Consider the following 26641-nt stretch of genomic DNA (forward strand, 5'->3'; position numbering starts at 1 on the left):
CACCAAGGATCCCGGAACACCACACCAACCATAAATTCAAACAAAATACTGGCCAGGAAGCAACCTTTAAGAGGAAAGAAGAAAACGAGAACAAAAGGGAACAGACAGGAGCAACAGGACAATACAAAACATTAGATAAACAGTGGCCGGTCACGTGAACGACACCGTACACTCAGACAATGTGTATGAGAGAACGCGTGTCCACCAATCAATGGGACCTGACAACTCCAGAACATGGCACACGAGAGAGTGTCAGCAAAGACATTATCAGTCCCCCTGATGTGCACATCGAGATGGAATGCCTATATAAACAAACACCACCTAATTATCCTCTGGTTAGGACACATCATAGACCTCAAGAAGGTAACAGGGTTACGGTCGGTCGGTGTAGACCACAATAGGTACTACACCCGACCCAACAAAGACCTCGAAATGTTGTAGCGCCCATATGAGTGCTAGCACTTCTTCTTCCACCACGGATTAGTTCAACTGATAAGGGTTAAACTTCTTGGAAAAGAAACTAACAGGCTTCTCAACAACGGACACATCTGCTTGCAGCAGTACTGCACCTGCCCCCAAGTGACTCGCATCCACCTGCAAGGTGAATGACATATCCACACGAGGAGCAACCAGCACTGGAGTTGCGGTAAGCAACCTCTTTGCATCCTCAAAAGTCTGTTGACAAAGAGGAGACCAGACGTAAACCGCCTTATCTTTCAGCAAATCTGTCAGGGGAGCGACTACGGTAGAGAAGTTCCTACAGAAACGACAGTAATAATCAATCATTCCCAAGAACCGCATCAGTTCCTTTTTAGTAGTTGGCGGTGGAAAAGCATCAGTAGCTACCACTTTATCCCAAACAGGATGCACTTCACCCTGCCCAACCACCTGGTGGTTCATGCTCTAGGTACGCAATGGTCGAACAAGGCTTGAATATGGGACATATGCTCCTGCCAAGTATCTGCATAAACCACTACATCGTCCAGATAAACAGCACACCCGACCAGACTGGAGACAACCCTATTCATAAGGCACTGAAAAGTGACAGGTGCATTATGCAGGCCGAAACTCATAACCGAATAAGAGTACAGACCGAAGGGTGTAATAAAGGCAGAGATTTCACGTGCCCTACTTGTCAGTGGCACCTGCATTTAGCCCTTTGATCAAGTTTGATCTTTTTAAACTTAGCTGCTCCGACCTGATCAACGCAGTCCTCCATCCGAGGAAGAGGAAATTCATCTGGTTTACTTTACGGTAGTCTGTACAAAATCTGTTTGTCCCATCTGGTTTACTGACCAAGATACAGGGAGAAGCCCAGCTGGAGAAAGAAGGCTCTGCAATATTACTCTCCATGTACCGCTCAGCATTCAGACAACGCAGTTTCCCTAAAGAAACTCTATGGAACCGCTGACGGACGGGGTCAGCATCCCCAATATCAAGATCGTGTTCTATTCTACAAACCAATTTGACCGCAGTGGCAAGTCTACCAAAAAACAAACCAACAAAGGCACCCAACACTGGCCTACCAAACAGCACAAAAGATGTCACAAAAGATGAAAACAAGCACCGACAGAGTTTTCAAACACCATGTTTTCTCCCAAACAAATTACTCATACCAGTTAGCTCAACAACACTACTGTTAGGCCTACTGGCCCTTTTAATTCCATGCAACGCATAATTTGATGACATCACCGGACAACCAAAAACACTGATACATCTCTAAGGCACTATACTGAACACACAAGACTATGCAGTGAATACAAACCAAAGCACATCCCAAAATAGCATCAACCCATCATAATACTATACGCCAAAATGTCTAGGAACCAACCTTATATTCCCAGATGAGCTCCCACCTGTCACGCACCGGCTCGTAGCCCGTAACAAGAAGGTAGACAATGTGGAGATCAAGAAATAACACAAAATATATTTAGTAACTAAAGTAACAGTAGTGTAAGAGGTTGCGCGTAAATATGTGATAATGAAGGGTATTGAAGAGTGCCAAAGCAAGCTGCCACAACCAAAATCCAACAGTGTGTCTGCATGGAGAGTCTCTTCAATGAATGGGGGGGTGAAGGTGTATTTATCCCTAGGACACACCCGAACCCAGGTGTACCATTTTGCTGACAACTTTCTTCCCACCGACGTCGTAATAAGTCAAACAAGAGCAAAAAGAAAGAATTTGGCAGACAGAGTGGGAGGGTTGTCACAGCATCCTCACGTAAGCATTCCTTTGGTCCAGGCCCACTCAGCCAACTAGCTCCCTGTCCAATCAGTCTGTTTTTTTTTCAGACTTCCTGGTAGTTTGACATGAGAGAAACATTTTGAGCAGTTTTATCTGGAAATAATATAATGGGTAATCTTTTGATTAGAATCAGAATGATATTATCTGGAAATAATATCATGGGTAATCTTTTAATTAGAATCAGAAGGACTGTTCGGTGCCTTTTAAGAAGTCACAATTTGGTTACAATATCGTGGCCAATAAATTAGAATATTTTATGTAAAGATCAGTTTGGAGTCACTATTTCACGTTATTGAACCAGAGTAATTTCTTGAGTAAAAGTTAAAAATCTACTCGAATTTTTAAAAGTGGGTGTATTTACATGAAATATTAGTTTGCATTTATGTTATTTATTTGATTTTAACCTCCAACTTGAAATATAGTTTTTTTTAAATAATCAAATAATACAGTTGGCATTGAATCATATATTTGGTTTCAACAAGTATAGTATTTTTCCATTGAGAAAACCTAACTCTTATGTGTAATCACTTGAATTATTTGTATTTTTAAGTTGATCCAAAGAGTTGTTATTTTTATAGTGTAGGTCCCTATATCCTCCCCATGCTAATGTCCTGGCATGGCGACTAAGCCTAAAGATAATCCAGTTCATTAAATGTCTATGGTTGAGGACTGCCTGTGTTTGGACTCTATGGAAAAACAATGAATTAACGTGAATGGAAAATCAGTAACTAACAATCATATGTTAAAGATACAGATCATGTTGAGTTGCCAAATTAGAGCTATGGGTGCCTCATATCGTTTGTAACCCATATACTTGATGAAATATGTAGTGTATATGCACATAGTGTTTTAATTTTATTTATTTGACCTGTAAGCCTGTTGAGGTGGGGGGTTGTCTGTTAAATAGACCTCAAGGTAATTTTCTGACACCTACAGAAGTATCTATCCAGTCTCCAGCACTGTACCAGCAGAATGCACTACCCTCACGGGACAATAAAATGCATGTATGCTTAGGTCTACTGCAATTATGCTAACCATGGTTTCCCTAATATTTTAGTATTTAACATTAACAGTGGATACAAAACACTTTTATAACATAAGAAGCCAGTGGGCAAACTACGGTCGTTCTTTATCTCCAAAGAGGACAAGCACGTCTACTACTCCGACTGTGCGCGTGCGCTGCGCTGTACTGTACTGTAGCTGGCTTTTGAGTAGGAGGCGCGCACCTCATTCACTCAGTCGAGTCCTGTCTCTTGTACGAGTATGACGAAGTCTTGCTAGGAACTAAACCCAGCATAACTGCGCTGGAGAAACCCTGCAAAACTTCTGAATAACGGCGACAAGAAGGGTTACATACAGGCAAATGCCAAATCTGTGGATAACAGACTGAAAGAGAATCAAACAATACTAGTTTTCGTTCATGAGGTAGAGAAACAACTAACCAGTGTTTCATTAAATAATTAGGATACTTATTTAGAGTTATGTCAATGCATTGTACTATTCTTTGAACCATCTGTTATACTAAGAAAAGGGGCAATTAATTATAAAGGACAATGTTACTCACTAAAACTTCGTCGTTGAAATGGATACGTACGTTATTTGCTATTTGGCTGCATCAGATTGTATGGGGAACGGTAAGTAAATGCTTTTATAACATTCAAAACATTATTTCGACCTTTTTTAATTGCGAATCAATTTAATCATCAATATAGCATATTTTATACAATGCTCTATAACACACTATCCAAACTATACATTATTTCTATAGGTTAAATGAGAAAGAATTCTAAAAAGTTTGCGACTTAATTTCCCTGATTATTAGGCTGCAACACTGAATCTTTCATCCAGTCTTACAGATCATTGTCCTTCCAATTGTCATCATAGTCTCAGGATCCGGCTGGTTATTGTTAAGTTAATTTCCTTTGAGAAAGGATCTTGCTGAGTCTGGTGTGCTCCGGTGCCAACCACGGAGACCGGGACACAGCGACTGTGTCTAACAGTACTCCGTGCGGTCCTCGTACAGTATCATTTTTCTGAAGGCGTAAATGAGCAGCAAGAGTCCCGTTCTCCGGTGCTGACTGTGAAAGAGACTTGAGTGTCTCCCGTGTCTCTATTAGGACACATGTCCTTGGCATCTCCCTGTAGTGTTCAACGTCAAGCAAAATAAAGTGTAAACATATTAATGTTATCTTTCAATAGGGGAAAGACCCACAACTAGGGTAACTTGGGGGGAAACGCCTCCCCTTAAGGGAAATATTTGGTCAAATTTAAATATGTGCATATTGGCGATCCCCAGAACACATTTTGAAGGGAAATAATTGGGCAGAATTTTGGTTGTTGTTTTTCAATAAAAACAAAAAACTTGCCCCTTTAGGATTGTGTTCAAATCAATTGTATACCTTTTTATTTTGAATTTGAGTAATTGACTCTTAAAAGCTGAAGTCTATGTATCTTATTTTCTTTAAATTAATCAAATATCGGAGCAAAATGACATTGGACATTCTCACTAAGATGAAGTTTTGATGTATGGACCCTTTATTTTCACCCCATCACATCATGGGTGAACTCACCATTGATCGGAATAATTGAGTAAAACAGTTTCTAGAAATCAAAAGGAATCCAATGATGGGTAGTTTTTGCCAGCCGTCTGTTTTTTGTTTTGTTTGTTGCATCAACCAAACATAATAAGAGGAGACAAGATGAGTTCGGTCTGTTTGCAGTATGCATGTTGTCATCTACGGTCATTCACTTCCCTTCATTCCCTTCCGGAAGTTTACCCGAAAGATGAGTGACCCATTTCTTTACCTCATTATAACATCTTTGGTCTGACAGATGTTTTACGTGACCCAGAATGCATTGTATAGTGTCAACAAACATGGTGCCACACATAGCTGGCAAATAGCTTAGCATCATTATAATCAGTACAACCTTCAAAAAATTATTTTACACACATAGGTGTCCATTACAATCTATGCAATAATCGAAATGCATTATTTGACACCAGTACTTGAAAACATGTGAATAAAACAGTAAATACATTATGCTCCATACATATATACTGTATGCACCTACAGTAGAAACAACAACACAATATACATAAAATAAGGAACTTACTTTTATAGGAACGCACCCATGTCTAAAGTTATTATTTGTAAGGAAAACGACAGGGACTGCAATGCGAGCGCCAGCCAGAACATTTTCCAAGACTGCACAAATGTCTGCATACTTGATCTGCACAAACAGTGGTGACGTGTGTAGGCTCTCCTCGAAGAGAGAACCCATGAAGACATACGTTTCTCCGGCTCAGTAAAGCCTCAAACATAAATTGTCCGCAACGCTGAAATGGGCTAATTCTATGTGAATTAATGAGGAGGCGGATCACACCTCAATTCAAACTGTTAGAAAATACAACTTGTTAGAAAATAAGTTGGAATTGACAAGTTGAAACATAGCTAGCCTATAGATAATTAGCTGCAGCGCGTATTATATGTCCTGTTGCGTAATAATCACGTTTTGGAAAAGTGAGTGCATTCTGACATCACGTGCATAAATCAACTCTCGCTGGGGCGACCGTTAGAGATATTTGGAACTCGCGTATGAAAATGTTAAAACATTTTGAGGGTTGCCTATACTTGTTGCACCCGTTAGTGAGATTGCTGTACCAATTTAAGTGGCATGTGGTAGTAGTTCCCTAACACTGAGAAGTGTCCAGGAGGGCATGAGACGAAGGAATGTATGTATGTATGTATGTATGTATGTATGTATGTATGTATGTATGTATGTGTGTGTGTATTTGTGTGTGTGTGTATGTGTATGTGTGTGTGTGTCCGCAGGGCTGGAGATCGAAGGTGTCTGGCATGAGAAAGGCTGGTTGAGGTTGCCAAGGTCAGAGTAGTAGAGAAAGTGTTGAATGATGAAGCTGTGAAGAGTGGTAGAAGATGGTAAAGGGTGAGGGATCCTGAGAAGATTCCTGTGAGTAGGCAGAGACCAATAGAGTGTTGGGAATAATATGTGCTTCAGTAAGGTGGGTTTCTTAGCATTCATAGCCATGGTAGCATTCATAGCCAATCACAGAAAATAAAGGTTGTGGTGGCAGTTGCAAAGAAGTACTTGGGATTGAGAGGTTTTACTGCAGAAGAGTTGCAGGGGGTGTTGAGTAGGATTAGATGGGGTTAAATAGTGGAATGGGTTGGTGCTTTTTGTTTTGTTGTGAGGGCTAATAGTTGGCAGGGTAATTTTCCTTATTCTCAATTTTGTATTACCGGAATGTTATGTAGGTAGGCCTTGACTGGCCTCACACTCCAGTACAGTAGGTGGCAGTGTGTGCACCTAAAAGTTGGATGAACTGTTAGCAATTGTTGTAATTATTTTACAATACAATTTAACACTATCTTGCCATATATTTACCGCAGCATTCTGTAAATTAGAGAGAACATATTTTTAGACATGCCCCATGTAAGAGGCGAAATTTGTTGCACCCCGTTAGTGAGTGCTGTACCAATTGAAGTGATATGTGGTAGTAGTGTCTTAACAACTTAATATATTCAGGAGACAGGTCAGAGTGACAGTGTCTTAAATCTGTAGTGGTTGAATAGAGGTTAAGCCGTGTCCTTTTGATCTGTTCTGCCTTGTAATCAAAGCCAGTTTGGAAGCCTTTGTTTAGGGTGCTAGAAGTGCAAGTGATATGAAACACCAAATACTCATAAATATGCTGCAGTATACAAATACCTAGCAGCCAACTTGCTTGAACTAATCCCAGGTAATTAGTGAAATACTAACATGATTACAGTAGAATTGACTTCATTACAGTATATTAGGATCATTTCACAGTATTGTAGCATGACACTGTGCTGCATTGGAAAGTAACTGACAGAAAGATGGTGCAAAGATACATCCAAAATATATCCTATTACAATTACATTATAGTTTAAAGACCAATGTATTCTAAACTACAACAACATTCCTAGTAACGGTTACAGAAACATTGTTCTAGCTATAACTGTTAATATATATATATATATATATATTATTAATTATTTGATTAGATTTTTTATCAACCTTAGATGAATGCAGTGACTAAGTCAATCTGGACAAGAGCATCTGGTTATGATAAATGAATGTTATGTTAGATTTTTTTTGTTAAAAATAAGCTTTTGCAAAGCACACTGTTGGGTATTATTCTAATAAGCTCCGCACTCAAACGATTTGTATTTTCATCACATTTGGCGTTGGAGGTCATTAAATGATACCCGGCAGTGTGCCTTTGCATTTACGTTTTGTTCATTTATCATGCACTATTATCCAGAGTGAATTACAGTCAGTGTATTAAACTAAGGTAAACCACAGTCATAGCAAGTAAAAAATATTGTGCTGCCCTTACTGAAAATGCTGTAGTTAAGCGGGCTACTTGCAAGTCTATATTTTTATTAGAAAATACATGTATTCTAATTATACTGTTACAAAATAGCCTACATGAATTGTAGTTCAGGCCAGTGAAATACGAGCGACAGAATAGGTATGGAAGTACTTATATCAAATGCATGTCACAGAAACCCTGCCCATTGTTGGTCATATGCAGTCAAAATGATGTTCCCAATGTCAAACACTTAGATTTATTATTAAGATTTATTATTAAAATAGTATTCTCTTACCTAGTTTAAATAAGTATCGTCTTGTAACCAACATCGGAGAAGGCATGTTGCAGAGGGGCGTGGTTTATATAGCTCAATAGCTACTGTATTGATGCCAACATTTGACTGTAGGGTTATCAACTGTAACGCAGAAATGGAATGAAAATCACAGAAAATATATATTGTGGTGGCAGCTGCAGAGAAGTACTTGGGTGTACAAGATTTTGTTTCATAAGAGCTACAAAGTGTATTGAACGATAGTGTCCCATCCTCCCAGACGGATGGCCTAGTGTAGGGTCAGATAGGGCCAAAGTGGTGGAATAGTGGTGAGGTTTTAATGAGTGCAGGGTTAGTTGCTAGGGCAATTTTTCTCCCCTTTTCCCCCATCCTTTTTTCCTTCCCCTTTATGCGTCACAAAGTTGAATGAATTTACTGAATTTACCCAGAACAGTAGGCCGACACAGCCCACACAGAAGGTGGCAGCATACACCTCTAACGTATGCTTGCGGCGATCATAATGCCATAGAAGAAGAGGGAAAAAACAGTTTTGTTTACGGTAACTTACTGACAGTTACTGTAAAATAATAATAATGATTATTATGCGTTAACGCAGATACATTTAAACATTTTTTTTTAAATATCTGTTTTTTTGCATGTACATTGACTGAATGATTGATCTTATACTACACAAAAATAAATAACATAAATTTTCTAAACTAATCCAATCATTTAGTTAGATTTTTTGCACCTGTTACTGAAAGGCTTGTTCCAGTCTAAGTGGCTTAGGTAGTATCCTCAGCCTGTTTCCAACTCTGGCAGTCATTATGAATGCAGGTTGCAGGTGAAGAAAAATGTCAACAGTTGGATATTCTAACTCTCGCTGGATAACTTGCAGGTGGGGTTGCAAAATTCTGGTAAATTTCCCGGGTTTTACAGAATTTGTGGTTGGTTCAGGAAATCCTTCAACTGGTACAGTGTGGCTCAGTTGGTAGAGCATGGCACTTGAAATGCCTGGGTTGTGAGTTTTTTCCTATGGGGGAACAATATGTGAAAATATACACTACTGTTCAAAAGTTTGGGGTCACTTAGAAATGTCCTTGTTTTTAGAAGAAAATCATTTTTTTGTCCATTAAAATAACGTAAAATTGATCAGAAATACAGTGTAGACATTGTTAATTTTGTAAATGATTATTGTTGCTGGAAATGGCTGCTTTTTAATGGAATATCTACATAGTTGTACAGAGTGTCACGACTTCCGCCGGAGTCGGTCGCTCTCCTTGTTCGAGCGGCGTTCGCCGGTCGACGTCATCGGCCTTCTAGCCATCGCCGATCCACTTTTCATTTTCCATTTGTTTTGTTTTTGTTTTCTACACACCTGGTTTCAATTCCCACATTACATACATGTTCATTATTTAACCCTCTGGTTTCCCCCATGTTGGTGTGCGTGTTTGTTTTATTGTTCAGGCTGTTTCTGACGGCTGGTTTCCTCCATGTTTGTGTGCGTGTTTGTTTTATTGTAAGGCTGTATCTGACGGCTGGTATTTTGTTGCCGGGTTTTGTTATTATGCCCGTTTATTTTGTGGTACCGGTATTTTCCCGCACCGTAGTATTGTGTTTATACTGGTGTATCTTGTATTACATACCTTGTCCCCGCATCTTTGCTCTCCTGCGTCTGACTCCTTTCACCAGTTGCCCACAGCCTTGACACTGAGGCCCATTATCAGCAATCATCATTCCTGTGTTCCAGTGGCACATTGTGTTAGCTAATCTAAGTGTATCATTTTAAAAGGCTAATTGATCATTAGAAAACCATTTTGCAATTAGAAGGCCAGCATCCCAGCATCTTCACTGTTGATATTGAGACTGGTGTTTTGCTGGTACTATTTAATGAAGCTGCCAGTTGAGGACTTGTGAGGTGTCTGTTTCTCAAACAAGACACTTTAATGTACTTGTCCTCTTGCTTGTGCACTGGGGCCTCCCACTCTTGTTTCTATTCTGGTTAGAGACAGTTTGCGCTGTCTTGTGAAGGGAGTAGTATAAAGCGTTGTATGAGATCTTCAGTTTCTTAGCAATTTCTCTCATTGAATAGCTTTAATTCCTTAGAACAAGAATAGACTGATGAGTTTCAGAAGAAAGTGCTTTGTTTCTGGACATTTTGAGCCAGAAACAAAGAACCCGGAAGTCAGTGATGGTACTCTCATGTGGTCTACTCTATCCGAGCGCAGGTCTAAATCTTTGGTCCTTCCGTCACACCTCTTCTGATGTGGTGATGAATGGTTTCTGGTCTAGTTCTGTGAGAGTGATAGGTGTAGTGGGGGGAGGGGGAAGAGCGATGGAGAGGGAGACGGGGGGTGGGAGTAGTGGAGGGTATGTCTATCGGGCTGGTGCTGGAGGATAGAGTGAACAAACAGGACTCAGACCCGCCTGGCTTTGGTGCACTCACCAACAGTATGTGTGTTCATTGTGAGTGACTCCATGGGGGCAGATCTCTGTACGTACCTTGTGCTGTCTATGTGGAGTCAACCATGAGCAGCCATATATCTGCTGCTACCAGGGCTGGAAAACCAGGGGTTGGTGCTGCGTCTGGTGCTGGGACTGTGGGCCTGGAAGCAACAGGAACCGGGAACCAGGAGGAAAGACAACTTGAAGAGCAAGCAGACACACAAGGGAGCCCGAGACCCAGGGGTCAGGGATGGCCCTCCACTGGGGTCCGCTTGCTCCGGGTCAAGGTGTGATGTTTGGTTTCCCCGCCATCCTCTTTTGGTGGTGGAGGGTTCCGGGTTGGTTCCGTGAGTGTGATAGTGGGAGGTAGGTGTAGGTAGAAATCGAGAGAGACAGAAACGGTGGGTGGTAGTAGAAAATGTGTTCATCGGCCTTTGCTGGTGCTGGAGCCTTGGTTGTCGTGTAAAAAGCAAAGCGACGCGGCAGCCAGGCTGAAGGCTAAAAACCGGGTCTGAGTTTTGTCTTGGTCTGGGCAGCTCGGGGGGCAGTGAAGATTTCGACTTCTATCTTGTCACCTTCCTCCTCAGTCGTTCATTCCACCGTTTGTTGCTGGTAGATCCTGATGTTCCCTGTCTCCCACATATATAACATTTACTTAGAAATTCACTTGATGAAAGCGACAGGACTAAAAATGAACGAATTCAGCAACATTGTCTCTGTCACTAACAAATACAGTCATGGGTAATAACTCTGCAATCCACTTGAAAAGGCAAGGCGACCTGGGAAATTATATTGGAGGCGTGGCTTGGTGGGGGCAATGTTCAAGATGATACCACTCAAATTTGGACCACTACAGTGACTCTATCGGTTTCAGAAATGACAACAAAATCCCTTTACGTAACTGTACTCATATGTTACGTGCAACGGGTTTCCTTAAAAGTTTTGAGTAATGACAGCACATTGGGTTTTACAGTGCAGCCTCCACCTCCAGTCTGTTCACGTGTTCTTAGAAAGTTATTGCGCAATCACGTGTGAAAACAGAGTTTTGACTGGCCACTATTGAAAAAAGGATCCCAGCTTTCTTGGACTGCGACATGTATTGCTCAACTCTTAAAATTAAGCACATGAATCGAGACAACCAGTGTAGCCTATCTGGCAAATTAAAAACATATCCACAGGAAGAGCTTCCTCCATTCACTATTCACTGTCTTGATGAATATGAGGTTGAATGAATATGTTGATGAATATGAGGTTGAAAAGTGGTGGAATTTCCCTTTAAAGACGTTGGCTTTACTGTAATATATCTCAAAGATATAGACCTCTCTCACTATGTACACTTCTTCCACTGTCATTAATAATACTTTCCTCCAGTTGAGCAAGCACACAAAGTTTCTACCGAAACTTCTGTTTCTACTGTAGTTATAGATACTGTCACTGTCTTTGGAGAACTGTCACCCTCTCCCGTGGGTGTGGGTATATAAACAGAGCCCTATCCCAAACAGCATCAGTAGCAGATGGTCTCTATAATGAAGTAAACAAGTCATTTTGGTGGGACTGTTTTTCACTGCCCTACAGATGGGACAGGAGGGGAGAGATGGTTGGAAGACAGGGTGATAATGAGTGTGTAACTCTCTACAGTATGTGTTGAATAAGTTAATGATACAGTGTGCGTAAAGGGACAATGTTGTATGGTGGCACTTGTCGTCTCGGTAAAGATGCAGGAATATGTTTTCACATTACACAAGTTCTGTCCTTTTTCATAGATAAAAAAAATCTCCCCTTCCTTCCCTCCCTCTCTCTCATACTCCCTCCCTCCCTCCCCCCTCCAGGTGGAGGCCATCCATCCAGACTGTGCCTTGGTGTCCCAACACATGAAGGCCCAGCAGAGCTGTATCCACACACGCAGACAGGAGGGTCGCAACCGTTCTGCCAGGACAGGTACTGTACTGTAAACCCAAACAGTACTATTAATTTATTGGATTAAGTTCTGTAAACATAATCGATGTGAAAACTTTGTAGTCGCAAATGTTTTAGGTTCCCTTAACATGCATATTCAGTCTTGATTTTGTGAGACTATTTTTGATTCAGATGAAATTTACCAGAGGTTTTAGGTGAACAGGCCTTGTGGTGATAGATTTACAAATACGTCTTTCAAGTTTGACCTTGATTACATCTGACCTCCTAAACGATGACTGCACGTTTATGTTCATAAAAATATTTCCAAAAATGGTGGCACAAATTGGAATTATCTACGTAGCAAGCTTTTATCTATTGTTGGCGTCAGTGTAAACTTTCTTAATGGTAAAATGTTTAAATCTGTTAGTGACCATTTCTTCTTTGACAAGATAATCCATTCACCTGACAGGTGTGTCATATCAAGAAGCTGATTAAACAGCATGAATATTACACAGGTGCACCTGTGCTGGGAACAATAAAAGGCCACTCTAAAGTGTTCAGTTTTGTCACATAATGCCACAGATGTCTCAAGTTTTGAGGGAGCATGCAATTAGCATGCTGACTGCAGGAATGTCCACCAGAGCTGTTGCCAGATAATTTACCGTTTTTCTCAATTGCTAAAACACAATTTCTGAAACCTTGCTCCATTTCCTGAAAACATTCAACACAAAACCTCATCTTCAAGCACTATTTGCATAACCTCTGACTCCTCTTGCAAAATGAAACATTCGCCTCAAAACAGTTTTACCTGTGTTCAAAATCAAACACGGCTCTCAAATCACAAACAAAGTGATCAAAATGATATACACTCTCAAGCAGTCCGTAAACACAAATAGAAGACACACGAAAAATAGAAAACACATTGTTCAAAACATACAATTCTCAGGGAGAAGTACATTTTTAATCTAAAAAAATATTCATATTTTTCCGTCATTGTCTTTTGATGAACAAAAACATGTTCTATCATAGTAGCTGAAAATTGATCAGAAATTACTACTCTGCTTTGCTCTTTGCAATTTTGTTTTTTGTTCTTCCTCCTCCTTGTACCCCTATTTTTACAGTACTGTACCCTGCATCTCACAAACTTGTCCTTTGTCTCTGTGATACTGTACTTCTTGTTCTTTGTTGATATGAACCTGCAACCAGTCAAAATCTATTGAGCAGTCAGTACTGTTAATAAATGGAAAGCACAATGTGCAGGGCCATACAATTTGTCCATTGTACAGTATAAAGCCTACAATGCACTGTACCACAGTATCCATTCTCAGACTTTCTCCTTCCCACCTTCAACAACCTGTTTACTCTCTGAACTGGCTTATATTGGTTGTGTCACATCATTTGAAACAGGTTAAATCAATTTTGAGTGGTTGTGTTCAATCAATGACACATGTTCTCTATTTGTATTTGATTGTTGCCACTTGTGTTTACCAGTATGGATGACGTGCATTAGAGTGCAGAATGTGTTTTGAGAATGAGAATGTGTTTAGAGTTTTGCTGAAAAGTCTAAGTGAGATCTGCAAATTGTGTTTTACCATGTGAAATTGTTTAAGGTATTGACAACAGACTGCATAATTAGCTAAATGAGTCCAGGCAACTGAGAACTTTGTTCAGCCAATGGGTTTTAGTGTTTTAGCAATTGAGAAAAACTGTAATGTTCATTTCTCTACCATAAGCCATCTCCAACGTCGTTATAGAGAATTTAGCAGTACGTCCAACTGGCCTTACAACCACAGACCACATGTGGGTGAGCGGTTAGCTGATGTCAATGTTGTGAATAGAGTGCCCCATTGTGGCGGTGGGGTTATGGTGTGGGCAGGCATAAGCTACGAACACAATTGCATTTTTATCCATGGCAATTTGAATGCACAGAGATTCCTGAGGCTCATTGTGAGGTCCATTTTGTTAAAGGTATCTCTGACCAACAGGTGCATGCATATCTGTATTCCCAGTCATGTGAAATGTTGTATTTATTTTATTTAACCTTTATTTTGACAGGGAAGACATGTTTATACCAAGGTCTCTTTTCTTAATGCACCCTGAATAATTAAGTGATAATGCCCTCGAAGCCAATGTTTGGAGGATATATTGGCACGATACAACAGGTTACCAACATATGATTGGCTTGATGGGCACTTCTTACGTACTATACGGTCAAGCTGCTCCCACAACAGCTCAATAGGGTTGATCTGGTGACTGTGCTGGCCACTCTATTATAGACAGAATACCAGGTTACAGCTTCTTCCCTGAATAGTTAATGCATAGTTTGGAGTTGTGCTTTGGGTCATTGTCCTGTTGAAGGAGGAAATTGGCTCCAATTAAGCGCCATCCACATGGCATGGCATTGCAAAATTGAGTGATAGCCTTCCTTCTTCAAGATACATTTTACCCTGTACAAATCTCCCACTTTACCACCACCAAAGCACCCCCAGACCATCACGTTGCCTCCACCATGCTTGACAGATGGCGTCAAGCATTCCTCCAGCATCTATTTGTTTTTTCTGCGCCTCACAAATGTTCTTCTTTGTGACATGAACACCTCAAATTTAGATTCGTATGTCCATACACTTTCCCAATCATCCTCTGTCCAGTGTCTGTGTTCTTTTGCCCATCTCAATCTTTTATTATTTTTTGGCAAGTCTGAGATATGACTTTTTCTTTGCAACTCTGCCTAGAAGGCCAGCCTCCCGGAGTCACCTCTTCACTGTTGATGTTGAGACTGGTGTTTTGCGGATACTATTTAATGAAGCTGCCATTTGAGGACTTGTGAGGCATCGGTTTCTCAAACTAGACACTCTAATGTACTTGTCCTCTTGCTCAGATGTGCACCGGGGCCTCCCACTCCTCTTTCTATTATGGTTAGAGCCAGTTTGCGCTGTTCAGTGAAGGGAGTAGTACACAGCGTTGTACGAGATCTTAAGTTTCTTGGCAATTTCTCGCATGGAATAGCCTTCATTTCTCAGAACAAGAACAGACTGACGAGTTTCAGAGGAAAGTTCTTTGTTTCTGGCCATTTTGAGTCTGTAGTTGAACCCATAAATGCTGATGCTCCAGATACTCAACTTGTCTAAAGAAGGCCAGTTTTATTGCTTCTATAATCAGCACAACAGTTTTCAGCTGTACTAATATAATTGCAAAAGGGTTGCCAATGATCAATTAGCCTTTTTAAAATGATAAACCTGGATTAGCTAGCACAACATGCCATTGGAACGCCGTTGTGATGGTTGCTGATAATGAGCCTCTGTACACCTGTAGATATTCCCCCCCCAAAATCAGTTGTTTCCAGCTACAATAGTCATTTACAACATTATCAATGTATACACTGTATTTCTGATAAATTTGATGTTATTTTAATGAACAAAAAAATATGCTTTCTTTCAAAAACAAGGACATTTCTATGTGACCACAAACTTTTGGATAGTACTATATGTATGTTGGCTATCTTATCTATCTATCTCCTACTCATTCAAGGGTTTTTCTTTTTTTAGAATATGTTCTACATTGTAGAATAATAGTGAAGACATCAAAACTATGAAATAACACATATGGAATCATGTAGTAACCAAAAAAAGTGTTAAACAAATCAAAATAGATTTTATATTTGAGATTCTTAAAAGTAGCCACACTTTGCGTTCAAAACAGCTTTGCACACTCTTGGCATTCTCTCAACCAGCTTCATGAGGTAGTCACGTGGAATGCATTTCAATTAACAGGTGTGTCTTTGTTAAGTTAATTTGTGGAATTTCTTTCCTTAATGCGTTTGAGCCAACCAGTTGTGACGTGACAAGGTAGGGTTGGTATACAGAAGATCACCCTATTTGGTAAAAGACCAAGTCCATATTATGGCAAGAACAGCTCAGATTAGCAAAGAGAAACAACAGTCAACAAATTTCAAGAACTGAAAGTTTCTTCAAGTGCAGTCGCAAAAACCATCAAGCGCCATGATGAAACTAGCTCTCATGAGGACCTCCACAGGAAAGGTAGACCCAGGGTTACCTCTTCTGCAGAGGATAAGTTCATTAGAGTTAACTGCACCCCAAATAAATGCTTCAGAGACTGTGTGAATCAGGCCTTCATGGTCGAATTGCTGCAAAGAAACAAGTACTAAAGGACACCAATAAGAAGAGACTTGCTTGGGCCAAGAAATACGAGCAATTGACATTAGACTGGTGGAAATCTTTCCATTGGTTTAAGATGTTTGATTCCAACTGCCGTGTCTTTGTGAGACGCAGAGTATTTGAATGGATGATCTCCACATGTGTAGTTCCCACTGTGAAGCATGGAGATGGTGTGGGGGTGCTTCGCTAGTGACACGGTCTGTGATTTATTTAGAATTCAAGGCACACTTAACCAGCATGGCTACCACAGCATTCTGCAGCGATACCCCCCATCTGGTTTGCACATAGTCCCACTATAATTTGTTTTTCAACAGGACAATGACCCAAAACACACCTCCAGGCTGTGTAAGGGCTATTTGACCAAGCTGCATCAGATGACCTGGCCTCCACAATCACCCGACCTCAACCCAATTGAGATGGTTTGGGAGGAGTTGGACTGCAGAGTGAAGGAAAAGCAGTGTGCAAAGCCGTTATCAAGGCAAAGGTTGGCTACTTTGAAGAAACTAAAATATATTTGGATTTGTTTAACATTTGTTTTGGTTACAACATGATTCCAATGTCATTTTGTTACCACAATTTTGATATTGCAAGTGCACCCTCTTAAAATGTTTTATTCTTCCACAGAGCAATGGCAGCCTCAGACCCTCAAGCAATGTTACTTTGCATTGTTAATGCTGACCATACAAGGAAGATAAACCTCATCTCCCGTCCAGCAGCCGCTGTTGACGTAAACATTTTGAAGGAACATTTTGAGTTGAACCACGACTTCCTCTTGCAGTATGAAGACCCTGACATTGATGGACAACTTACCTGCTTGATGATCATTGAAGAGTTGCCACAAAAAGCAACACTGCACATTTCAGTGGAAGAAGGAGATTCAAGTTCTACTCCAACCACTGACAGAATTACGGGGACCATGTCTGTTCCCTCAGCAACGTGTTGTATCAGTTCCCACAGCCCTATATTTCCTCAGCCCTATTTTCCCTCAGCTGGTCCTTCAGCTGTCCTTCAGTTCTATCAGTTCAGCTGGTCCTTCAGTTCTATCTTCTAAACCATGGATCGGCAACCCAAATGAGAGATACTTTTTTCAAATTCTCTCAATAGCTAGTATTTTTGGAGCTGCACTGAATGTATCCCTGTTTAAGAGGGGGAAAGCAGAAAATATGGGCATTATAGACAACTGGATGTTATGTGATAACAAATATTTCACATGGCGTATATTTTTTACACCGTTGATGTACACTTACACTTACGTTGTACGATTATTTTCTTAAACACAATACCAGACGTATTTCATAAGGCCTTATTTTGAGGGCCTAGTTTTACCCTAATACAGGATCTTGAAACTCATACACATCACTTTCAACCAAACCACTCCCATCATTATCATATTTCCCAGCATATTCTGCAACAGCAAGTTGCAAGTGAATAAAAATTTTAAATTGGAAATACGGTTTATGTGTCTTTCTGTTGGGGAAGGGGCGACGTATGGGCTGGCAGTTCCTGGATTGAGGTGGCAGTTGTTTGATCGGTGTTGTGTCCAAATCATATTGTATTAGTCACATGCGTCGAATACAACAAGTGCAGACTTAACAGTTAAATGCTTACTAACCAACAATGCAGTTACAAAAATAAATATGAATATGAATAATAGATAAAAGTAACAAGTAATTAAAGAAAAACTGTAAAATAACAATAGCGAGACTATATACAGGGGGGTAATGATACAGAGTCAATGTGCGGAGGCACCGGTAAGTTGAGGTAGTATGTACATGTAGGTAGTGTTATTAAAGTGACTGCATAGATGACAAGAGTAGCAGTGGTGTAAAGAGGGGGTGAGGAGGTGGTGGGGGGCACTGCAAATAGTCTGGGTAACCATTTGACTAGATGTTCAGGAGTCTTATGGCTTGGGGGTAGAAGCTGTTTAGAAGCCTCTTGGACTTAGACTTGGTGCTCCAGTACCACTTGCCGTGCAATAGCAGAGAGAACAGTCTATGACTAGGGTGGCTGGAGTCTTTGACAATTTTAGGGCCTTCCTCTGACACCGCCTGGTATAGAGGTCCTGGATGGCAGGAAGCTTGGCCCCAGTGATGAACTGGGTCGTAGGCACAACCCTCTGTCATGCCTTGCGTTTGGAGGCCGAGCAGTTTCCATACCAGGCAGTGATGCAACCAGCTCTCGATGGTGCAGCTGTAGAATCTTTTGAGGATCTGAGGACCCATGCAAAATATTTTCAGTCTCCTGAGGGGGAATAGGTTTTGTCATGCCCTCTTCATGACTGTCTTGGTGTGCTTGGACCATGTTAGTTTGTTGGTGATGTGGACACCAAGGAACTTGAAGCTGTCAACCTGCTCCACTGCAGCCCGTTGATGAGAATGGTGGCTTACTCGGTCCTCTTCTTCCTGTCGTCCACAATCATCTCCTTTGTCTTGATTACTTTGAGGTAGAGGTGGTTGTCCTGGCACCACATGGCCAGGTCTCTGACCTCCTCCCTATAGGCTGTCTCATCATTGTCGGTGATCAGGCCTACCACTTGTGTCCTCTGCAAATTTATTGATGGTGTTGGAGTCGTGCCTGGATGCAGTCATGAGTGAACACGGAGTACAGGAGGGGACCGAGCATGCACTCCTGAGGGGCCCCTGTGTTGAGGATCAGCGTGGCGGATGTGTTATTACCTACCCTTACCACCTATGGGGCAGCCCATCAGGAAGTCCAGGATCCAGTTGCAGAGGTAGGTGTTTATTCCCAGGGTCCTTAGCTTATTGATGAGCTTTGAGGGCACTATGGTGTTAAATGCTGAGCTGTAGTCAATGAATAGCATTCTCACAAAGGTGTGGATCTGTTGGGGCGGTATGCAAATTGGAGTGGGTCTAGGGTTTCTGGGATGATGGTGTTGATGTGAGCCATGACCAGCCTTTCAAAGCACTTCATAGCTACAGACGTGAGTGCTACGGGTCGGTAGTCATTTAGGCAGGTTACCTTAGTGTTCTTGAGCACAGGGACTATGGTGGTCTACGTAAAACATGTTGTTATTACAGACTCAGACAGGGAGAGGTTGAAAATGTCAGTGAAGACACTTGCCAATTGGTCAGTGCATGCTCGCAGTACACGTCCTGGTAATCCATCTTGCCCTGCGGCCTTGTGAATGTTGACCTGTTTAAAGGTCTTACTCACATCGGCTGCGGAGAGCATGATTAGTCTTCCGAAACTGCTGGTGCTCTCTTGTATGTTTCAGTGTTATTTGCCTCGAAGCAAAAGTATCTATTCTTTCCATTAAATCTTTGACCAATCTCTGTCATGCTCACAGACCTGGTGGAGTAGCATGAATTTCAAGTAATTAGCAACCAAGCAGTTGTGATTTCAAATCCCAAGTGAAATATAGTCACAATTAACCAGCATTCAGCAGCATACTGTCCTTTTACAGCAATAACACCTTAATTCAGTAACTTGTTGTTGTTTACCTTACTTCCACTGCAACCAGTAGCCTGTAGTGTACCGTCAAATTACAGGATTTAAAAAAAAGTGCTGTCATGTCTTTGGTATCATTAAACTGAAGACTTATTTTTATCAAATACATTCTCTGTAATTATTATTATGTGGTTAAACTAACCTTAATCATGTAAATGTAATTAACTAGGAAGTCGGGGCACAAAGGAATATATTCAGATTACAAAATTATAATTTTCCAAAAAAACTTTCAGATATTTTAATATTGTAAATTGTTGGTTATCTGCATGAACCCAGTCTTCACTATGAGTCTATATGACTATACTATGACTATACTATGACTATACATCAATTGTCTTAAATTTTTTAGGTAGTTAGTAAATAAATGATCACAGAAATGCATAAACAAACGAACAGTAGATATAGTTACAAGGAAATGATAGCGGAGTTTCCTTAGTGGGATAAATGGGAATTGATGGGAAATGATGTAAATATATCACTAGCCACTTTAAACAATGCTACCTTATATAATGTTACTTACCCTACATTATTCATCTCATATGCATACGTATATACTGTACTCTATATCATCGACTGTATCCTTATGTAATACATGTATCACTAGCCACTTTAAACTATGCCACTTTGTTTACATACTCATCTCATTTGTACATACTGTACTCAATACCATCTACTGTATCTTGCCTATGCTGCTCTGTACCATCACTCATTCATATATCCTTATGTACATATTCTTTATCCCCTTACACTGTGTACAAGACAGTAGTTTTGGAATTGTTAGTTAGATTACTTGTTATTACTGCATTGTCGGAACTAGAAGCACAAGCATTTCGCTACACTCGCATTAACATCTGCTAACCATGTGTATGTGACAAATAAAAATTTGATTTGATTTGATTTGATTTGATTTTAAACCGGTATCGCGGCTTGGTGGACAAAAAAGACACTACAATGTTGATAATTATAACAATTGAAATGCTAACCCTTTGCACATGAACGCTCACTCATTCGGGAATAATTGCAATCAATATATATATTTACGCTCAGTGTGTCGTCGTGGTCTCTGTTGGAAAGTTTGTTTCTGTTGGAGAGTTTGTCCACCCTCTCACTCTCTGCCGTGGTTAGAATGGATAGTTCAGAGTAACATTCAGCAATGTTGTTATAGAATAGATGTTTCAGCGGTTGAGGGTCTTCGCGTTCAATGATACTGAATTCCTAGCTGCAGAATAGTAATTAGTATCAAAGATCGGTTCTTATTCTGTCTGTTCGATAGTCTCAGAGTTTAACCACGTGGTATGGTTAAGAATTCAGCAATCGTCTGAAACCTTAGCCCTCTCGTGGTTATCGAGGTAAGCTGGTCTCTACTCAAACCTTAGCCCTCTCGCAATTGAGAGAAGCATGGTCTGAAGATAAATTCCCAAGGTGGGGGTTATATTCGTAAGAACAGAAAGGGGCTGTCCCACGACGCCAGATCAATGTATGTGCTCATGGGGCAGACCTATGATTTAGTTAACTCCAACTCCCTTTGGAGTTTTCCTTCATTAAACTCGCTGTACCCAAAGAGTGCAACGTCATGACTGTGTATTTCATGGCATAAAAGGAAACATGTCAGAGAGGTAAAGAACAGGATGGTTCTTCACAACCATCACAGCTGTCCCGCCCTGAACGTAGAGAGCGTTTTATGTCTCAATTTTGGTTTGGTCAGTGTGTGATTTGGGTGGGTAGTCTATGTTCTTTGATTTTCTATTTCTATGTGTTTGGCCGTTGTGTGGTTCTCAATCAGAGGCAGCTGTCTATCATTGTCTCTGATTGAGAACCATACTTAGGTACCCTTTTCCCCCACCTGTTTTGTGGGAAGTTAACTTTGACTTTGTTCAGGGCACATAGCCCAAAGCTTCACGGTTTGGCTTTGTTCTTTGTTTTGTCGGTGTCATTTTTAATAAAGAGAAAATGTACGCTTACCATGCTGCACCTTGGTCCAGTCCTTCAGCCAGCTGTGACAGAACTTCCCACCACCAACGGACCAAGCAGCATGGTAAGGTGGACTCCTGGACATGGGACGACGTTCTGGACGGCAAGGGAGTCTACACATGGGAGGAGATCCTGGCGGGAAGTGATCACCTTCCATGGGAACAGGTGGAGGCAGCTAGGAGAGCAGAGGCAGTCAGAGAAAGGAACCAGCGGTATGTGGGAACACGGCTGGCAAGGAAGCCCGAGAGGCAGCCCCAAATAATTTTGGGGGGGGCACACGGGGAGTGTGGCAGAGTCAGGAAGCAGACCTGAGCCAACTCCCCGTGCTTACCGTGGAGAGCATGGGACTGATCAGGCCCCGTGCTATGGGGTGATGTTCACGGTGTCGAGGCGGAGCATTCACAGGCCGGTGTGCTCGGTGCCAGCGTCCCGCATTTGCCGGGTGTAAGCTGGCATCCAGCCAGAACGGGTGGGGCCACCTCTGCGCTCGAGACCACCAGTGCGCCTCCATGGCCCAGTGTATCCGGTGCCTCGGCCAAGGAAGAGGCCTCCTGGATGTCTCCCCAGCCCGGTGAGTCCTGTGACTGCTCCCAGAGCCAGGTCTCCTGTGCGTCTCCGAAGCCCGGTGAGTCCTGTGTCTGCCAGAGTCTCCCTCCTGTCCGAATCTGCCAGAGTCTCCCTCCTGTCCGGAGCTGCCAGAGTCTCCCTCCTGTCCGGAGCTGCCAGAGTCTCCCTCCTGTCCGGAGCTGCCAGAGTCTCCCTCCTGTCCGGAGCTGCCAGAGTAAAAAAATAAAAAATACAGTAGAAGATAAATAAATAGGTTTGTCCTTGCCCTCGTCCCCTTCTTACTCTCACTCCTCTTCCTCTAACTCTCTCTTCAAAATTGGCTTCCATTGTTGCCTATTTATAGTGCTCAAGCTCTGATTTCTAAGTGAAGAAATTAGCTAGGTGTTGTCACACGTCAGCACTGGGTGTAGGTAATCTGTAAATGAGTGTGGCATTTGGAATGGCAGTGTTTTCCAAACGAAACACAAGACCTGTTAGTTTTGAATGATGTGTCTAATGTAGAGAACTGTGTTTAGTGTTTTGCAAAAGTGTGTTTTACACTTGCAAACTGAGTGTAAAGCAGATAATGTGCTTGCAGTTTTGCAGACTTGGTTTGAAGATCAGGACATGAGTTAATGGTTTCACTGAGTGTGCCTCAAGTACCACTTTTAGTGTGTAAGCGATTGTGAAAAACTGTAATCTGAGAGTGGTTACATTTCTCCAGGCCCATCCCTCAGCTTTTTACCAAAACAGAGGCGGGGTGGCTGTTTTGTTATTGTCTCATCTGTGTATTTTCCCTTTAAACAGCTGCATTGTATTATTATATGTAGTTGAAAGCGATGGGTTAGAAGAAGCCTACATAACCAACCCTTGAAGTAAAACGTAGCATCCATATGTCAATTTTGATATTGATTTATCTTGTAATAGATGTCGCTCAATTGGTAACATTCATGTTTGTGTTCTTCTACTGTCTCTTAAGGGGAAAGCAATCTAAAAGTAACTGAATATAATCAGATTACATTACTGAGTTTGGGTAATCCAAAAGTTACGTTACTAATTTTAAAAAATGGACTAGTAACTAGTAACTATAACGGATTACATTTAGAAAGTAACCTACCCAACCCTGGTCTGTTACCTGTGTGAAGCAGGATATGAAATCTGACACCACTTGAAGCTGGGATGTCAATCTTATCATTTAATTCGCTCTTCCGACTGTCCATAAACTCATGGCTGAACCTTATATCACAGCCACTAAAAGCAAATATGCCTGGAATCAATACATCATAATGCAGCAGGAGAGAGTGGTTTTATTACTGTAGCACATATAGAGATTGATTTATTGCCAGTAATTTAAAATATTTCACAGATTTTAAACAAAACAACACTTTCTCTTTGTTAAAGACGGACAAGATTAATGAGATTTCAGGAAGCCAAGCTAGATCTCTGTGAGACGTTCACAGCGATCGGGGCAGAAGTTTTGATCAAGAGAGACGTTTAGAAAATATGCACATTTTCTCTAACAATAAATAAACAAATATGTATTTTACAATTATAAGGAAGGTGAAATCTTATACTTAGTAATTTTATAAATACTATATTTAGACAAAAATGTCACTTCAAGCCTTATTCATACAGTTTTGTTAAAAAGGAAATACGTCATATAAAATATTACATATTTTTATCATATTTGTACTGTGTACTTGAGCTTGTGTCCTCAAATGTGACTACACCTCTGCAATTTACAACTAATTTTACCAGAAAGGTGAGATGTTAACCTTTCTTGGACTATTACTAGTTATTATTACTAATAACTAGCATTACTAGCATTACTATTACATTTAAGAGTTAAATTTGATTCTTTGTAAGTCTGTTTCTCTATAGTGACCCGTTTGTGTTTCAAAATAATCCATTTTTATAGAGAGCTTTGTGAGACATATGATAACGTCTAAAGGTCATCAAATTCCTCCAGTTTCCTTTGACAGCCGCCTTGGAAAAGGTGAACATGAAAGGTAGCTTATCTGTCAGGTCTGTTTGTCTGTCAGGGCTCTTCAACCCTGTTCTTGGAGTCCTACCATCCTGTAGATTTTCAGTTCAACCCTAATCTAGCGCACCTGATTCTAATAATGAGTTAGTTTATAAGCTGAATCGGGTTAGTTATAACTGGGGTAGGTGAGAAAATCTGAAGTGCCGACGACAGTTTACTGTGTGTGTGTCTTCATCCTGGCTGACACCATTACAGACGCCCAAGGGGAGATGAAGCCTGAGCTCCTACTGGTCCTGGGCCTCCTAAGTGCCCCCATATCCCCTCATCCAGGTGTGTGTGTGTCTGTGGGCATCCTAAGTGTGCCCATATCCCCTCATCCAGGTGTGTGTGTGTGTCTATGGGCATCCTAAGTGTGCCCATATCCCCTCATCCAGGTGTGTGTGTGTCTATGGGCATCCTAAGTGTGCCCATATCCCCTCATCCAGGTGTGTGTGTGTGTCTATGGGCATCCTAAGTGCGCCCATATCTCCTCTAGAGTAGGGATGAAAGATGGTAACATTGAGATCAACCAACATAGAAAACATGTTAGATTGGTGCGTTAAAATCAAAAATGATTCAGTCAAAAAGAGGGCAGTTCACACACAAAACAGACAAACTCCAAAATGTTCATTTTGTGACTTTTACTGTGTTTCTTTTCTTGTTTGGAGGCGCATGGTGAAATATATTTATTTCAGTCTAAGCCAAACTCGGCCTACGGAACCCCAAGGACTGAGTTGTTTTTTTGCCCTAACACACACACACAAAAAAAGATCAGCTTTGTAGTGCTAGGTCAAAAACCAAAATGTGCACCCCTTGGGGTTCAGAGGACTGAATTTGGGAAACCTTGGTGTAAGCCTTCTACAGTGTGTGTGAAGGAGTGCTCAACCATTATTTAGATACAAATATACTGATCAATAATATAAACACAACATGCAACAATTGAAACAATTTTACTGAGGTACAGTTCATATAAGGAAATCAGTCAATTAAAATAAATTAGCCCTAATCAAGGGATTTCACATGACTGGGCAGGGGCGCAGCCATGGGTGGGCCTGGGAGGGCATAGACCCACCCACTGGGGAGCCAGACCCAGCCAATCAGAATGAGTTTCATCACCTGTCCGGGTGGCTGGTCTCCGACCATCCCACAATTGAGGAAGCTGGATGTGGAGGTCCTGGGCTGGTGTGGTTACATGTGGTCTGCGGTTGTGAGGCTGGTTGAACGTACTGCCAAGTTCTCTAAAATTACATTAGAGGCAGCTTATGGTAGAGAAAATCACATTAAATTATCTGGCAACAGCTCTGGTGGACATTCCTGCAGTCAGAATGCCAATTGCACGCTCCCTCAACATCTGTTGCATTGTGTTGTGTGACAAAATATGAACATTTTAGAGTGGCCTTTTATTGTACCCAGCACAAGGTGCTACTGTGTAATGATCTTGCTTCTTGATACGCCACACCTGTCAGATGGATGGATTGTCTTGGCAAAGGAGAAATGCTCACTAACAGGGATGTAAACAAATTTGTCCATAACGTTTTAGAGAAATAAGCTTTGTGCGTATGGAACATTTCTGGGATCTTTTATTTCAGCTCATGAAACATGGGACCAACACTTTACATGTTGAGTTTATACACCCTGTTTTGCAATGAAGGTCTACAGTAGCCTTGACAGCATTCTGTCGGAGGTCAGCTAACTTTGTCCTCCTCTGGGTGTTTTGACTTCAATACAAAACCTAGGACGCTCGTGGTTCTCACCCCCTTCCATAGACTTACAGTACACAGTAATTATGACAACTTCCGGAGGATGTTCTCCAACCTATCAGAGCACTTGCATCATGAACTGACATGTTGTCCACCCAATCAAAGGATCATAGAATGGGGTCTAATACTGAATGCATAACCTACAGCTAGCTAGCACTGCAGTGCATAAAATGTGGTGAGTAGTTGACTCAAAGCGAGAGCAAGATTATAGTTGAACAGTTTTGACAAATTAATTTATTCAAACATGAAGGAGATGCAAGAGAGAGAGAGAAACACAGAAAGAGAGCGGTTTGTTGTCATTTTTTCCACTTTCACTTACTTTGCTAGCGAATGCAGGTAGCTAGTCTAGTTTATACAAACAGCCGGCGCAAACCGAGGGATGCTATGTTAGCTAGCTGGTTATGACTATCCAACACTGGAACTCTTCCAAGTCAAGGTATGTTTTGGGTTTTACTAATTAACTGCTAAATTGCTTACTGACTGTA

The 26641-nt window shown here is 41.2% G+C and overlaps 1 protein-coding gene across 1 annotated transcript in view; it reads left to right on the forward strand.

The window, feature by feature from the left end:
• The first annotated feature begins 3482 nt into the window (after positions 1–3482).
• Positions 3483–26641, forward strand: part of LOC139407683 (pituitary adenylate cyclase-activating polypeptide type I receptor-like) — a 59516-nt gene continuing 36357 nt past the window's right edge. Inside the window, exons 1-2 of the mRNA XM_071151529.1 lie at positions 3483–3879; positions 12147–12255. Coding sequence (XP_071007630.1) covers positions 3799–3879; positions 12147–12255 — 190 coding nt within the window. The 5' untranslated portion in view covers positions 3483–3798. The remainder of the gene's footprint in view (positions 3880–12146; positions 12256–26641) is intronic.

Source organism: Oncorhynchus clarkii, chromosome 4, assembly GCF_045791955.1.
Source record: "Oncorhynchus clarkii lewisi isolate Uvic-CL-2024 chromosome 4, UVic_Ocla_1.0, whole genome shotgun sequence".
NCBI lineage: Eukaryota > Metazoa > Chordata > Actinopteri > Salmoniformes > Salmonidae > Oncorhynchus > Oncorhynchus clarkii.